At 39.0% G+C, this 16,840-nt stretch overlaps 1 protein-coding gene across 12 annotated transcripts in view; it reads left to right on the top strand.

Moving 5' to 3' along the window:
* The window catches only part of CFAP20DC (CFAP20 domain containing), a 271,882-nt gene that overhangs the window by 211,288 nt on the left and 43,754 nt on the right, over positions 1–16,840 (top strand). For all 12 annotated transcript variants that reach the window (XM_007192357.2, XM_007192356.2, XM_007192358.3 and 9 more), the window contains one exon: positions 9,350–9,411. In XM_007192357.2, coding sequence (XP_007192419.2) covers positions 9,350–9,411 — 62 coding nt within the window. The remainder of the gene's footprint in view (positions 1–9,349; positions 9,412–16,840) is intronic.

Genomic DNA, 16,840 nt, shown 5'->3' on the forward strand with positions numbered 1-16,840 from the left:
ATGTTCATTGTGTGGTGATATATAAAACCATACATTGAAAGAAAAAGAATAATTTTACTGTAGACTCGGGGTATCTCATTGTATCCCCACCTCCTAGCACAAGCCCTGGCACATAAAGCAGGCTCAACACTTGTTAAAGAAGTATCTGTTAAATGAACGAACAGAAAGGAGTAGACTATAGATATATGAAGTATTGGTTCGTATATGGCAGCAGCAAAGAACCTTCTGTAGAAGCCACCGGATTTATGCTGACTCCTCCTTGTGCCTAAGGGCCATGATAGGCACTGGATATGCTTCAGCAGCTTGTATTTTCCTATATGTTCATACAGTTAAAGTCCTTTCAAATATGGCCCATCATTCTCTCTATAGACCAGCAGACGGCCTGGAGCAGGCCAAAGTCTTCCTGTTTTTCAGGTGAAGAAACTAAATTCTGGGCTCAAGCTTCCATACCTGGTCAGTGGTAGAGCCCAGAGCAAAGCCCAGTGTCTTGACTCAGTCCATTCTCCTCTACGATCCTCAAGGATCTTATGGTCTAATTGGAAAGACAAAGCAGAAACATCCACGGAACAGTCCTGTGCAACGTAGGAAATGTCATGAGACAGAATAATAAAATCATTATTATAATAATGGTAATTAGAGCTACCATTTCTTTAAGCACTTAAAAACATTTTAAGATCTCCATAGGCCGAAGGAACATTTACTTATAATGCTACTTCAACATCAGATCAAACATATTAAAATGCACTTTTCATCCAACAGTAAATATAACTTCTTTACCGGACAATTTTTGAAAGGAAATATAAAATGGTGCAACTTGGATTCATGCTTATATAAAATTACATAAAGGTTGAGTTTAAGTGTAGTTGACAGTGGATACGTTATATTTTAAGTATTTAGTTAAATATCAATTTTTCAGTTTTCTTTTTCTATTTTAAAGTAAATTTTTTTTCCAGATCCCCAACTTCTTTGTAGATGTTAGAAATCTCAGAGACCCTGACACTGAGCCTTGTGTTTCTAACTTACTCCTTACTGCTATCCTATGTGGTAAGCACTATCGAGTTCCCATTTCCAGATGAGAAAATTGAGGCTCCTGAGTAAAGCGACACAGAACTAGTTTGGCATGACTCTCAGTTCTAAGCTTCTAACCACCATGATATGGTGACTTCTCGATCTGTGGCTTAATTGTCAAATGAGTGCTACCAATATCTAGCAGAAGTTGAGATTTCTGCTTTGGAGAGAACTTAAAATTCTTCATGGAGGAGGAATTCAAATTGGTTCTAAGTAGATGTGGGGGGGAAAATGATATTAATTTTTCCTCAGGGTTCTTTTTTCCCACCTTTCCCACTCTCCAGGTTTCTCTTGCCTTACTTAGTTGTGCTTTCATTAAACTGAATGATCAAACATACATAACACCTCAAGCAGCCTTGGTCCCAAAGAGTATCTACCCACCCAGCAAAAATACCCTGTGTGCTAGTTACTCAGAGTATTCTTATAGCCAGAGCTAAGAACATAAGAGTAAGTTGCAGATTTTTGCCAATGCAGTTTACAATGGAATTGAAATATTCCTTTCTTATAAATTATTTCTTAGCAATCATTTAAGCCAAAAGTAAGAAAGAGAACGGTGGCCTCCTGAACAAGGTCATTCTGTCATGAAGTAGCTCAGAGACCCAACATTACAAAGGGCAAGCTGAGAAATGATTATTTAAGACTGAAAAGGCTGAACTCTTGGTTGCCCTGGGTACTGTGTCCTCATCACTGTCCTGTTCTGGCAAGGACTCAAGTCCTCATGCATGATGAGTACTTTGCTCTAAAAGTACACAGCCAAAAATAACCATTGGTAATGAACTTAATAACGCCTCTATTTGACCAAATGAGAAATTGAAAACAGTCTGTTTTTTTAGACAGAGAAAATAATTGAAAAGCCTACCTTTGGTATTCATAAGCTATGTTAACTATTACATCAAATTCAGTCTATTTCAATGTTGGAACTATCACCAAACGGAAAAGTGCATTCCTTAATGAACCCTGCATCTTGTTGCTCATATAGAGTTTAAATAGAGCAATTTACAAGAACCACTATGGTGTTTCTGGGAGCTCATGGCTTTCTCTTTAGAAGTTGTACCAGGGCGTGAAAAAGAAGAAAAGAAAGGAGACGTAACTTTATCACAGTGATATCCTGCTTTTCTTGTGTCACAGTGACGGCACCATCCTCCATGCTGACCCTCCGCACTGACACTTAAACAAGAAATTTGGAAGACATCTCTACTTCTCCCCCTCCTTCATTTCCCATACCCAGTTGGCCTCCAAATCCTGAGAATCCTCTCTCCTTTTTACATCTTAGCCCTCCCTATCTAATACCAGTTAGATACTAATACTGTCTAATAGCAGTTCCCTGATACTAAGGTACCTCCAGTCTACGCACTGTAGCCTGATGGTTAGGAGCGTCGACTCTGAAGTCAAATCGCCAAGGTTCAAATCCAAGCTGTGTGACCTTGTAAAGCACTTGGCGCTGTATCTGAGACATAATAAGCAATTAGTAAATTAAGATTAGTTGTCATTATTATTCACACTAGTTATCTTTCTAAAGCCCAGATTTGATCTGATCTCTTCCCTGCATGAAGTCCTTTCATAACTCCCCATTGCCTCTTTAGCCTGGCCTACAGGGCCCCCCATGATCTGAGACCTGCCCCCTTCCAGGCACATCTCTCACTGCTCCCCACCTTTCACTCCATCCTTTAATCCCAGTTGTAATTCCCTAAGGGCACTCTGCACATATCCTTGTACCTGATTATCCCTTAAGACTTAGCTCCAAAGCCTTCTTTAACCCTTCTCCAGGCCTCATTGAGAGACACAGCTTCCTTTCTGCCACAAGAGCCAGGATTATCTCCATGCTAACTCTCACCACAACCTAGCTTATCTGTCCCACATAAATTCACTCCACGTATTTTTTTTGAGTGGTACAATATGCTATGGACTCCCAAGTTCTGAAAGGAGCAGAACTAATTCTCTCCTTTAACAAGATAACCTCCTCTTAGTGCTTTTGTTTCTCCATCACCTTGAATAGGACTTGAAATGAATTTCTACTTCCCTCATAATCACTACCCACCCCCCACCCAACAACACTACTGCATACTCTAGCTACACTGCAGCTTGCCCATCACTGTCATGCCTTTTGTCCACATCATGTCAGTGATGCCATTGCCCATACCCTTTCCTCTGCCTGGAGACCCTCCATCCCTCTTCTCTACACTGAACACTCGTTTTCCAAGGCCCAACTCAGATGTCCCAGCCTCATGAAACCCTCCCTCCTGCACAGAATTGTTTTCTTCCTCCTCTGGTTCCTGTTATCTTCAGGCTCAGTGATAGCACTGACCACATCAGGTAACCATTATTAGCGATATCCCTCGGGCCTGGTTGTGATCCCCTAGAAGGCAGGACTGGCACAGAGCAGACACAGGACTGGCACAGGACTGGCAGGCAGCACAGAGCCTGCCATGAGGTCACGCTCAGTAGCTGCTGGTTGTTAGTCGTTGGTGGAATAAATCAATCAATAATATTAAAAGATTCCTTTTTCACTCTAAAGTAAGGTCATTTCATCAAAATTCCAAAATAAACATCCGCTGTGCTTTGCTTAAATAAGTCCTGAATGATGCTAGTAATATTTTACATTTAAGATTTGATAAATGGCTATTAAATATACACACAAAGAAAAAATCTCCCTCTGGGCAGGACTTGGTGACCAGTAGTTTAGAAAGAAGATTTAGGCAGGTCACATTCAGTTTGGCATCTTTACCTAATGACTTTACAAACACTGCAGTCAAACCAGGAAGCCAACGCAGAGCAAAATGCAGTCTTTAGCAAAATCTATTGTGTTTACTGCAAGCTTTGGTTTCTCAGCTTTCCTCAGCATCTGTACAGTTCAGAGTAATATGTACTGTTTAAAAGGTGTTTAGATATAATAAATAAGTCATTTTAAAGTGTAATTAAATGTAACCATATTTCTCATAGCAAATTGGCTTTTGTAGGCATCTCTTGCTAAATAAATCAAGCCTACTGAGAAAACCATTGGCCTTTGACAGACAAATTTTTCAAAGTTTCCAACTTAGAACCGAATTCAATTAAAACAATACTTTACAACTTCTGTGGAAACCAGGCTACAAGTAATCAGTTTTGGAGGGTTCTGTTAGGAGTAGCCCTCATGAGATTTATTCCAAAACTGGGCTCTAGGCAGCCTTAGGAAGAAAACTAGGAATTAGTTATAATGGATTCTTAAGTGAATTTTATTTGGGTGAAGGATTTTGACTGACAGTAGCGTAAAACTATGTCTTGAGGGTGTGTGTGTGTGTGTGTGTGTGTGTGTGTGTGTGTGTGTGTGTGTGGTGTGGTTTCTTTTTAGGAAGAGGAATAGTTGTTAATAGAAACAACTTCAAGTGATGACCAAAAGAATTTAGACTCTACATCAGCCAACCTGGGCTCAAATCCCAGCTCTGCCATTTGCTAGCACAATCACCTATAAAATGGGAATAATAAAGGCCCTTCCTCCTGTTGGCATGGTGGGAATTGAATGTGTACATGGAATGTGTGTACCCAGTGCCTAGAAGAGTAAGCTCACGCTAACTGTAATATGCTGCTCCCCCAAAGATGTTCTCCTCAAAGGGCCACTTTAGTGGTCAGAAAAGATTTCTAGGATATTTTCCCTTTTTATGACCACTGAGGGCTGTAAGAATGTGCAGAGGTTCTGTTGTGCTTGTTTTGATGTGAGCTTAACCATTAGAATTCAGACTGACCCCTCAGAGCTTGACAAATAAACTCATTATTTCAATATTTCATTATTTCTCTGTCCCACCTCTAACCTAGATTGAAGAAAAGCATGCCTCATATGCATGCTACCCTGTCAGCAGATGCCTCAAAGCCATCATTCCTTCAAGTTAACAATTCCCATAACCTAATATCAAGCATGTTAAGACTCCTCAGCTTGTTAAAAAAAAAAAAAAAAAAAAATCCTCACATGTATCCATCAACATGGCACACTGCAGAGCATGATATCTGGAGAAAAATGAGGCAAAATGCACTTAATAGAATTACAAGCATATGGTGAGGTTCTCCAACAAGTTATTTTTGGTCTTGATTAACCTTGCAACATTTTTGCCATTTTCATATGTTTTACGTAACAACAGAAAAATATTGCCTTTACCTTTTAACATGACAGGATTATCTTATCTCCTGTCCTTTAATTTAGCCTTCAATTCTCTCCCTCACCCCAAAATTTCTAGCAGCTTGATCATGGAAAAGCAAAGCGTTTTGTGCTCAGTGGCAGTTAATTTCATGTGGGTGTAGTTTTTCCGACACTAGTGCATAGCAACAGCGCCACCAAAAGGACAAGGTCCCAAGTTTCTAGGATCTGTTCCATTTTTTGGCTCATCAACATATCAGTGTTTTACACGATGATTGCTGGCTGCTATGTGTCCAGTATATAATACACTGGCATTTCAGGCTCTTCATAGGTAACCGGTCTTAATTTGTTCTGGTCTATAGATTCATTAACTTCTTAGCTCTCTTTGTGTATGAGTTTTCTTTTAATCCTCCTGAACTAAAAACGTAAGTAGTTGATTGTGCTAAGCTGCAGATAAATCAGATGAGCAGCTGTTCTTTATACCACCATAGAAATGATATACAAAAATTAATATCAGAGTCAGTGTAATATCTGTGCTGTCAGGAGAAAATATTGAAATGTGCGAGTTGTTCTGTGTTTAGTGACTATGAAAGTCACCCCATGAAATAAACTTTTCTCATTCTTAGAGTATTGTCTATTATATCTTATGTTGTCCCAAATTTAGCAATGTGGCAAACTTATTTTCTTTAATTTTAAATATATAGTGACATGTCATAAGAATGAAATCAAATTAATTTAATTTATGGCAAGGAGATAGTCTTATATCTTATATATATCAAATAAATGTATTTCGGGACTACTTTTTCTTCCTGCCATTAACTGAACTGAGTTTGTCATACTTGTTATTCAGAAACTTAGGTATTCACCACTTTAGGTGAACCCCTGAGCTGGGTTAAGCACTACAGCTTACTGGTTTAGAGGGTAAACTGCGGAATCAGACTGCCTGGGTTCAAATTCTGGCCCCACTATTTTCTGACTGACATGACCTTGGGTTAACACCCAGTGTCTGAATTTCCTCCTCTGTTAGATGGAGTTGTTAATCCTATCTATTTCATAGAATTGCTGTGAGGATCAAATGAAATAATACCTATCAAGGTTTCAACACAGAGTAAGTGCTCAATAAATATCAGTTACTGCTATTATTATTGTTGTCATAGTTATTTGTAGGAGTTAGTTATTATTCCTTTGCTGCTTCTTATGGAACTCTCTAAATACGGCTGAATTCCAAAATCAAAAAATCAATTTTATTTTTTTAACTTGTGCTTTCATGGAATGTTACCTACCTAGAATAGTAGAAATAGGTTTACTGCTGCACAGGTACAGAAATGTATCTATTCCATTTGTGGATGGGGACATCTGGCTTCAGAAGCCCATCTGTTCCCCCTACCTCCGCCCCACCATGTTCAGAGAGCTTTTTGAAGCCATTAGGCACATTCCCATTTATTCTGATTTGGGCCTGGGAAAGCAAAATGACATCATTGAAGTGAAAGCTCTGCCCTTTGAAAGCATCACAGCAAAGTTATGGGAACTGAAATATCTTGAAGGAGCCTTTTTGCTGCATCATTGCCATAATCCCTTCCTGTCCCTGAGTCTGATTATGAAATTAGGAGACATGTACAGAGAAAGGGAACTGGGACCACCCAGTTTTGTATTGTACCCACTTCAAAGCAAGACTTGCATCCTCCCCCAACAGAGTCATTAGCAGTTAGGGTTTATAAGTCAGTTTATAGCAGTTACATGTATGAGTCAGAATGCTCTGCCATGATTTGCTATTATTCAATTTAAATTGGCTATTGAATAAAATATTTGGGGGTAAAAACTTGGTAATTAGTTTTCAATAGTAAAAATTAAGTTAAGGGATTGGATATTCAGAGCGAGTTCTACTACCCTACAATTATTTTTAACTGAATTTTTTCATTTACCTTTCTGTCTATTCATGTCAGCAGTCCTTACTACTTCAAAAAGTTTCCACTGATTATTTTTCTGTTTTCTAACACTTAAAAATCACTGTGAATGTGAATCTTTTATTTTAGTGTTCTTTTGTACTGCTTGTATCATTGGATCTGTTTTATATAAACATGAGCAAACATGAAAGGGCCAGTCTATGTAGTCTAAGTAAGAACTCAGTCACAAACCAAATAGGATTCTGTAACCATTTCTGTTCTCCAGAGACTGGAGTAAGTCATTTGGAATAAGGGGGTTAGGGACAGGTATAAAATACAATTATCAGTATAAAATTAAGAAAATGGAAATTTGCCTGAATATCACGACTATGATGCTTAGAGAGTTATTTAAATGCCTCTGAAAGTAAATAGGCAGAGATCCATTCACTAGAGGCCTGAGTACAGGTGAAATTGTGGACGAATACTAATGAATGTATTATCGGGAGTATTTCTGCACCACTGTGAGTTTGTCTAGAGAACCTGTTAGTCCCCTTGCTTACTAATTCCTTTTTTGCTGTGAAATAATAAAGCCTAAATCATAGAACTAAATTTCACTTGCAAATTGCTGGAAGTCTTATTTCTCCAGTGAGATCAAATATGTCTTATGACATGTTTTTCCTTCCACTGTTCTCCCAGCTGTTTTTTCTTATTACTGAAATGGTGATGCATTGATATTGGTTCAATTACCAAAATATCTGAGTACATTCAAATTCATGGGGCATCACAGATAGGCTAAGTGACTGTGATTATCAGACAGGGTGTTTGATTTAAATTAAAGGAACACTTCCAAGAGATTATTTATAGAGGAAGACAGTTTAAAGAATTCCCATCACCCATGTCATTAATATTTTAGGACCCATTAAAATAAGGAATATGTGGAAAATAAGGAATATGTGCCTTATGTACAGGCATCATTGCTACCCCGTTTTCTTCCGTTGGGGTCAGCACTATGGGTCCACATTATGGCTGAGAAAACCTTAACGCCAAACCCATGAGGTAAGGAAGTAACAGAAGCCCTCTAAATGCAATTCAAAAATGTGTACCTAATTCCAAATTGTAATAAAATGAAAATGTTAAAAATGATTTTCATATTAGAATTACATGGTTGTTAACCACATAAGAAAAATACTTTGAGGTGATATTCAAAAAGAGAATTTCTATCAGATATAATGAAATTTTCTCCCTTTATAGAACAAAGGAAAAACATCAAGTTCCATTGGAGGCAAGTGTTTAAAGCTTGCATGGAATGAAGCTGTTTACCTATGTTTTGAAAAAGGCAGTAACTTAAAGATTTCTTGCGGAGGGGGAAATTCAGATTTCATATTTTTGTTGGGTATTGGCATCACTTTTTTCAGTTCTCTGATTAATGCTTGAGGTTTTATTATACACTCAGGGAAAATGACCGCCTTGACCTAAGATTTACATGTGTAATTCCACTAATGAAAATACAGGACTTCCCTGGTGGCACAGTGGTTAAGAATCCGCCTGCCAGTGCAGGGGACACCGGTTCGATCCCTGGCCCAGGAAGATCCCACATGCCACGGAGCAACTAAGCCTGTGCACCACAACTACTGAGCCTGTGCTCTAGAGCCCGCGAGCCACAACTATGGAGCCTGCACACCGCAACTACTGAAGCCCACGCACCTAGAGCCTGTGCTTCACAACAAGAGAAGCCACTGCGATGAGAAGCCTGCGCACCTCAACGAAGAGTAGCCCCCGCTCGCCGCAACTAGAGAAAGCCCACACACAGCAATGAAGACCCAAAAAGAAAAAAAGAAAAAAAAGAAAATAGAAGTTATCCTTGTAAACTAGTAACATTGAGATATAAATATATATATTCTATATCTCCGGGTCTCCAGGTTATTGCCGATACTTGCTATACAGCATCAGTTCCAGGAGATGTCTTGTTTTGTTTTGTTGTATCTGGAAATAGCAACCTTTGTTAACAGTATAAAAATTCCACAAGGAGGAGGATACCACACATGAACTTTAATTACACGATAGACGCTGTCTAATCCAGTGACTGGCCATTAAAATAACCTGTGTTTTCTTACATATACCACTTTGTTACTTGCTGGATCTCCCAAACAGCCTTCGATTTTTTGTAAAATAAACCAGCCCCTTCTTACAGGTTGTTTCTCAGGAAAAAATTACAGTAATGAGAGTGCATGTGAAAGGATGTGTAAAGAGCATTATGCTGATTAGTACCTCACAAATGTTTTGTCTTTTACAGCCTGTCAACCAGGGTCGTCACTATCAGAAAGAAATGAATCCACCTTCTCCTTCTAACCCCCGGTAAGAATCATTAATAAGCTAAATTTTTTTTAAGATTATTTAGGAATTGACTGTGCATTTTTCTTGGTTTCATGAAATTGTTTTCCAAACTTCCAAAGGGCTTCCAAAGTTCTTTTCTATAGATGTTTTAATTCAGCCTACTTTTCTTAATCAGACTATGGTGTCATGGTTCATAGTGTAAGTAGGTTTAAATAGCTCTCCTGCCTTTTACTAGCTGTGGAACTTTGAGAAAATCATTTAAGTCAAAGTAATTCAGGCATAATAATTACCTCATGGTATTTTGGGGAGGATCATATGAACTAATAATACATGAGAACTCCTTAGCACAGTTCCTGTCACACAGCAAGCTCTCTTCAAGTGTTCATTTATTCAGTATTATTCTATTTGCATAGGTGTTTCATCTTAATAGGTCTTTGAAGTTTAGTACATTGTAGGCATGAATTTTGTTTGTATCACCTGGTGCCTTTACATTCATCAAGATAGCTAATATGAGTTCAAGTGGCCATTCTCTTTTTTCATAATTTCAAAGTTCATAACCTCAAAATTATTTTATTATTTCAAAAATGTCATTGACACATGAGTCATTTGACAATATAGAAGAACCTTATTATATTAGGCTTATTAGAGATAAGTGAATCTGAATTCAAGTTTTGAAATATATGTAGTATTATATGGCTTTCTAAAAATAGCTAAATAAGCTAGTTTATCAGTATAAGTCAATATCACTTTATTACTATTTATTAAATACTAAGAATTTACTGAAAATCAGTCTATCTTGGGCTCCACCCACAGGATCTTAGTTATTATAAGATTATAATAACTAATTATCTAATTAGTTATTATAATAACTAATGCACCCCATTATCTAAATGCATCTCATTATCAAGCTCTCTCACCTGAGAGAGACAGGCAGAAGGAATTTGTTAAATAAGAATACAGGGCTGTATCCTGGAAGCCAAGGGAAGCCAGGCCTTAAGAGGGATCTGAAACTAGGAACTAGAAAGCAGAGAGGCAGGCAGGCAGTATCCTCACTCCATCTCTGTTTGCTTCTTCCTATCTGCTCAGTTCTTCTAAGCACCAGCTTTCTTTACTTCTCAGTCACATATAGCTGTCTTGAGTTTACATATTACAGTTCAAAATACATGCTGAGGCTGACAGTCTATGTCTGAATCCCAGTTCCTACTTTCCAGGAGAAAGAATGTGATTGGCCTAGCTTGGGCCAAGTATCCACTTCTGGTCCAATCAGCAATGAAGAGCCAACCAACCAAGCCATGTAAAACTAACATGGCTACCAGGAAACCACATACATGGTTTACAGGACTTTTAATGGGGTCCAGAATATTCATGACATAGGTAGAGTAAGTGTTCTTTATTAGTAATCTCTTCTACGTGTTCCTGGTCTATATACTAGATCTGGTCATTCTTGCATGTTACCTAGTAGGGGGAATTGTCACTGTCATAAATAAATATGATAAGGAGTTGAAAACTGAGATTGTAATTTCAGTGTATATAAAAAGGTGTTTAAACATTCTTCAAAATAGTTATCTCTTGATATGCATATGTCTCTTGCAATCTTGCAGCTCATCTAGATTTGACCAATAAACTCTTTATCTATATATGAATAAACTTTCAAGGTAATTGGAAATCCAACTTTGGTCCAAATTATAACAGTCACGACTTGTAAGCTGAGTAAATGAAAGTGATGGAAAGTGATGTTGGAAAGTGGAGCATTTTGTTTCAATAAAAGGAAAATGGGGACCTAATTTTCATCCTACTTCTGCTACTAACCCAGTGTATGATCTCAGACAAGCCTCTCAACCTGTTCAGACCTAATAATAAGAACACCCTCATGTGTAAAGGAAACGATTTCAGTAACAAGCTCTCTGAAGTCACTTACGGATTTATGATTTTGTGACTTTGATGAGACTCATTATAGACTTTCCATATGAAAACCAGTTCCACTATTAAAGGGAACACTGCCCTATATAGGAAACATACCTCATATTATTGGATTAATTAATTAATGTTTAGATGTGGTAGTATTTGATTTTAAATATCTCTTTTAAAATTTGATTCCCAAAGATAGAATATAAGAAAATTCACCAGCTAAACAGACAGCATATTTTATTTAACCAATTCAATATTCATTCATTTAGGAAAAATTAATCTACATTTTCACATAATAAAATTAAAAGCCAGATTTCAAAGCAAAAAATAAAATGCTGCCAACACCATTTTCCAGCAGGTTATCCACCAGTTTCCTAGAAAATTATTATATGGCTGTCCAGAAAATCTACAGATTACATGGCTTAGCTCTTGGCTCATAAATCCAGTAGCTTAGAGAATTGGCAGAAAGGCATTATTGGACCACAAATAAAGAAGATGATAAAATTATGAGGTCAGCATAGATCATCATATAAAAATGGGATAAACTGAATCATGTAATACATGTGATTTAATTTAAAATTGAGAGCTATGATTCTTCTTAAGATTTGTATTATATTTCTTATAAATAGTATCCCATGCTTTAGACCCTACAATACAGAACTTTAAAATTAAACTTTGAAGTTAAAAGATACTAATAATGACTACTGAAAAAATAAGAAGTGAAAAGGTAAGTCTCTAAGTCTACCCCCTTGGATAAACAAGCATCTCACCTGAACCTTGTTGAAAGTTTGGTGTGCAGAAGCTCTGAACAACACATGAGAAGCAGGAAGGCTCTAGATTTCCTGAATTAAGTGTTGTTGTGATCAAAATAATGCAAACATGACGGGGATCGGGGACATGTGTGAGCAGGTCCACCAAGAGGTGAGCATGATGGTGCCCTTTGGGAGGTGAAATGGCCACACTAGCTTCAGTGAAATATCTGCAACTACTCCAGAGACCTAAGAACCTAAGATTTGTAAATTATATGTACTCATACCCACATATGTACATATTTAGAGAGTCAACTTTCAGTGAGCTTTATTAATGTAACAGAATAACCAATATCCCCAGTCTTTTATTTATATTTTATTCTGGAAAGATTTTTATTTCTGCACCATAATTACCTTCTTAGTTTTATATGTTGATGAGTAAAGTTAAAGAGAGTATGCAGTCCACAAAGCAGACAAATTTGTGTTTTGAAAAGTTATCTCTAGGGTAAAAATGGCTAAAACTCTGCATATATTCATATAGTGGTTTCTTTAGAGTAAAAGAGTTCACTTGCACTCATAGGGCAATGCTTGATATTGGATGGATGCTGGGATACAATGTTAGTCATTTCCTGAGAAGTTTGCAATCTGGGGATTGAAATACACATGGTTCACCAAATCATATTCCCTTGTGTGTCTAGATTTGCAACAAAGCCATTTCCCCTTGCTTTGGTAGGCATGGGGGGCGGGGGTGATATTTCCCACTATTTTTGCCTAACATACTGATGGACACTTAGCATCTCAGTTGCTGGGGCCCTTGCTTCCATTGTTCACCCACACTGCCTCATGGGGCACTGACAGCTTGTATGACAATGTGCAGAAATGGCTAACATAATCTAATACAATTTAAAGGAGTGTTGGGAGGAGGAAACAATTTCACAGTTCATTCATGTTGAGAAATGTTTCCTAGCATGTAAACTTACATGCTGCCAAACTGAGCAAAATGGATACTGTTCACAGCCTTCAGTCATTTATTTTAAAATGCCGTCTATTGGTTTGCGGGGTTTAGAGCTGTCCCTTAGGCACATCTATGTATGTGTTCATGTAGATTCTTCAGAACAGCTCAAGATATTTTTGCTCAGGAATGGGTTTTATAAAGTAAGCTGTGATTACATTCTGGTTGTCTATTCATATGGATGGAGTCAATAACCAGTCTTGCGTTTCAAATGATGATTACGCTTGCTATTTTTGCAACTCATTGGAAAATTAAGGGGGGAGGAGGGAAGGTAGTCAAAGGCTCTGTAAGGTTCCAGATGTTTATGGAAATAAACAATATAGAAAATAATTCTAGACTGACCAAACAGTCATGAATGGCATGGTTTTCTTTCTAACGTGTTTGCTTTATGATTTAGCATTTATCCATAATTTTTTTAAATGTCCTTGCAGATTGTGTTAGGGCTTGAATCCTTTGCAGCCATGCCACATGTTTGTGTGATATGAACATACTTATAACTATAATTATCCGATAAATCCCTGTAGACTTTGGCAGATGATTAATAATCACTGACCTTGGTTCACACTGGCTCAGCCGGCCTGACCGAGGCGAGCTGGCCTGTCACTGTAACCTACAGGCACTGCTCTGGACTGATCACGGTGCCTTCATTTATCTTTTCTCTCCAACTGTCAGGAGATGAGCTTCTCCTCTATTGCTTAAGGTTTTTTTCCCCCACCAACACAAGAGAGAGAAAATGTATAAACAAAATTAAATACAGAACTTGTATGTCGTTTTCCTCTTCAAATGATTAAGTTTGGATGATTTTAAAACAAGTCAGATTTCTAATAAATATTCCTCCTTAGACCAAAGCACAACAGAGGTTTTCCTGATTAACTGTGCACACAGTTTCTCTAAATGTAGTGTTGTTGTTTTCTACTACCTATATTTTGGCATTAAATCTTGATGATTTGTTTGTAAAACCAAAGGCATCAGTTTTTACTTTCATCATTTCTATTGTTAGGTTTACCGGGGAAAAGCTATCCATATTGGTGCCTCTCATTTCATAATCCCCTTCCCACAAATTCACACCTGCTCATTTTAGGGGAGTGACTTTCCATACTCAGATTCCTCAGGTCTGATTTAAGATCCTTGACTGAGGACCTGTCCTATTCTCCAGGTTCCCTGGGGACGGAATGGTGTCTCCTCCCTGTGATGTTCAGCACAGCCTGGCTTGGGTAGGGGCTCCATCAGCATGTGAGCTGAGGGAGGGAGCGGGGAGGTATGCCCACATACCATGGAGAAGTGAAAATCTTCATCCTAAATGTTAACCAGTTAAGTTTCAAATATTTTCCTACATCCTTGCAAGAGTTCCCCCCTTCCTTTTCTGAAAATGGAAGGACAATGGTATTGCTTTATTCACTACCAGGATAAAATTGTGTTTTGTGAAAGGCCCTTGTTTGGACAGAGTTTAAATCTGATTTTCATGTATGTTCCACTCCCTGCCAACCCAGAGATCCATAGACACTGGTAACCATTAGAATGGCCCTAATCTTTAATACATAATATAATATGTATTATTTATACAATCTCTTTAATAATAGCTTCCAATACCTTCTATATTCTAATGACTCTCAAAATTATATGTCCAATCCTGACCCTCCTCTGAATTCCAGACTCATCTATCCAAGCTGCCAATTTGACAGATATCCAATCCACTTGGATCTCTAATGTATACCTCAAATCCATTGCCAAACATAACTTGGTTTTCTCTCCCTCTGCACATCTGTTCTTTCTTCAGTTTTCTCCATCTCAAAAATGCCACCATCATCGCCCTTTTACTCAAGTCAGAAACCAAGAGCATTCCCTGGTTTCTCTCTCTAACCCACCCCATGTCCAGCCTCAGAAAGCTGTGCTGGTACACCCTCCGACCATAGTATATGCCAGGCCCAGCCAGTGCTCTCTCTCTACTGCTACAGTCCTAGCCATGTTGCCATCATCCCTCACCTGAACAAATACCAGAGCTTCCCACCTGCTTTCTCTGCTCCTTTGGCCCCTACAGCCTATTCTCCACTCAGCAACCAGAGTGGTATTGATACACCTAAACTGGCCTGAAGCGTCCCCCCATGTAAAACTTCCCAAAGGTTTCGCTCTGCTCTTAGGGTCAAGTCGTGCTCCTTATCCTGAATGCCCACCACTCAGACCATGTTCCGTACCATTGTGCACCTTGCTCACTATGGATCAAATACCACCGTCCTGCCTCTTTTTCTCACATACTCCAGGCTTGGTTTCACCATAAGAGCTTTGCATGAGATGGCCCCTCCGCCTGGCATTCCCTACCCTAGAAAGGACATAGCAGCCTCTTGCTGTCTTTCAGATCTCCATCTAAATGTCATCTCCCCAGAGAGCCCCTTTCTTAGCATCCAACCTAAAGTAGCCCCAGGCAGCCTCATTACATTATCTTTTTCGTTTTTACCATAATGCATTTCACTACCTGATATTTACCTGCTTGTTGCTTGTTGCTTGTTGTCTACACACACACCCCTCCAGAATATGCTAGAATGTAAACTGCATGAACATAGGGCCTTTATCTCTCTTGCTCACTATATCCCTAGCTCCTCAAACAGTGCCAGGCACAAAGGAGACACTCAAGAAATGTGTGCTGAATTCATTAAATCTCACCTCACAAAAATGACTTTCCCTCATCTCTCTACACTAGCTACATCGTTGCGTACTTAACTGCTAGCTGGAACCCAGGAGCACCTGTATACTTATCTCCCTTAAGGGTGTCTGGAACCTGGCCCTGTTCCCACTTGTAATAAATGAAATCTCTTTCATGAATTTGTTTTAAATGATCCCTCAGAAGATATGCACAATCTAAAGTGTCTGGTAAATGTATCATTTTAAAACTTTAAATAGAGACTTTTTTTAATTGAATTTGAGAATTTTCTCTGTATTCTTACTGGAAGTTGCTTATCTGTATTTGCCTATTCATGCCCATTTCATGGAGTGAGGGTGCCAATGGCTAGAAATCTGCTTGGGTTGGCACTGCTGTTGAATGTGTACTTAACCCTCACCAATTAACAGAATCTGGATAGGCAAATGGAAATGAAGAAAAAAAAGTATATATGTATACAGAGAGAGAAAGCGAGAGGACGAATCTGAGCCTGTGGTGCAGGTCCCCTCTTGACTCAAGTGACTCCCTGCCCCTCAGGCTTCTGGAGGGGTCCTCAGTTCACTGGTCTAAACTTCACAACAGACTTTAAAAACACCTGTACAAAGAGACTCAGCTGGGCCCCTTTCCTCCCCAGTCTACAGCAAAGGCAAGGCTTTAGCCTCTCTAACCCTGCCCCAGTGAAAACCCGAGCTAAAGTCACCCTTGGTAGCAAATGGAATCCCTGGGGAATCATCCTGCTTCTCACCTCTGACCACTCTGAACCTAGGACCCCACCCTACACAACTTTAGGACCACCACTCTCCTGGGGTTTCAGAGGACCCAGCAGTTACCAACAGGGCCAGACAGCTGGCAGTCCCTGCCCCATCCCTTCTCCTTCCTCCTCTGCTCTTGGCACTTGGCCTGCCCAGCCCATTTTCAGTCCTGGTTTGATCTTTATTCTACCAGAGCCCATTAGCTCAAGAGTGCATACCTGCTCAAATCACCCTGCCCCAGGCCCTAAGTACTTGTCACTTAGGACAAGAGAACTGGGTACCACCCCTACCCACTGGACCACCATTTCTTTGTATTCACTCTCTCCACTTGTTCATCTGGCCCTGCCTGCCTGGGCACCCACCAGTCCCCTCTGCA

The sequence above is a fragment of the Balaenoptera acutorostrata genome, chromosome 10 (assembly GCF_949987535.1).
Source record: "Balaenoptera acutorostrata chromosome 10, mBalAcu1.1, whole genome shotgun sequence".
Classification (NCBI taxonomy): Eukaryota; Metazoa; Chordata; class Mammalia; order Artiodactyla; family Balaenopteridae; genus Balaenoptera; species Balaenoptera acutorostrata.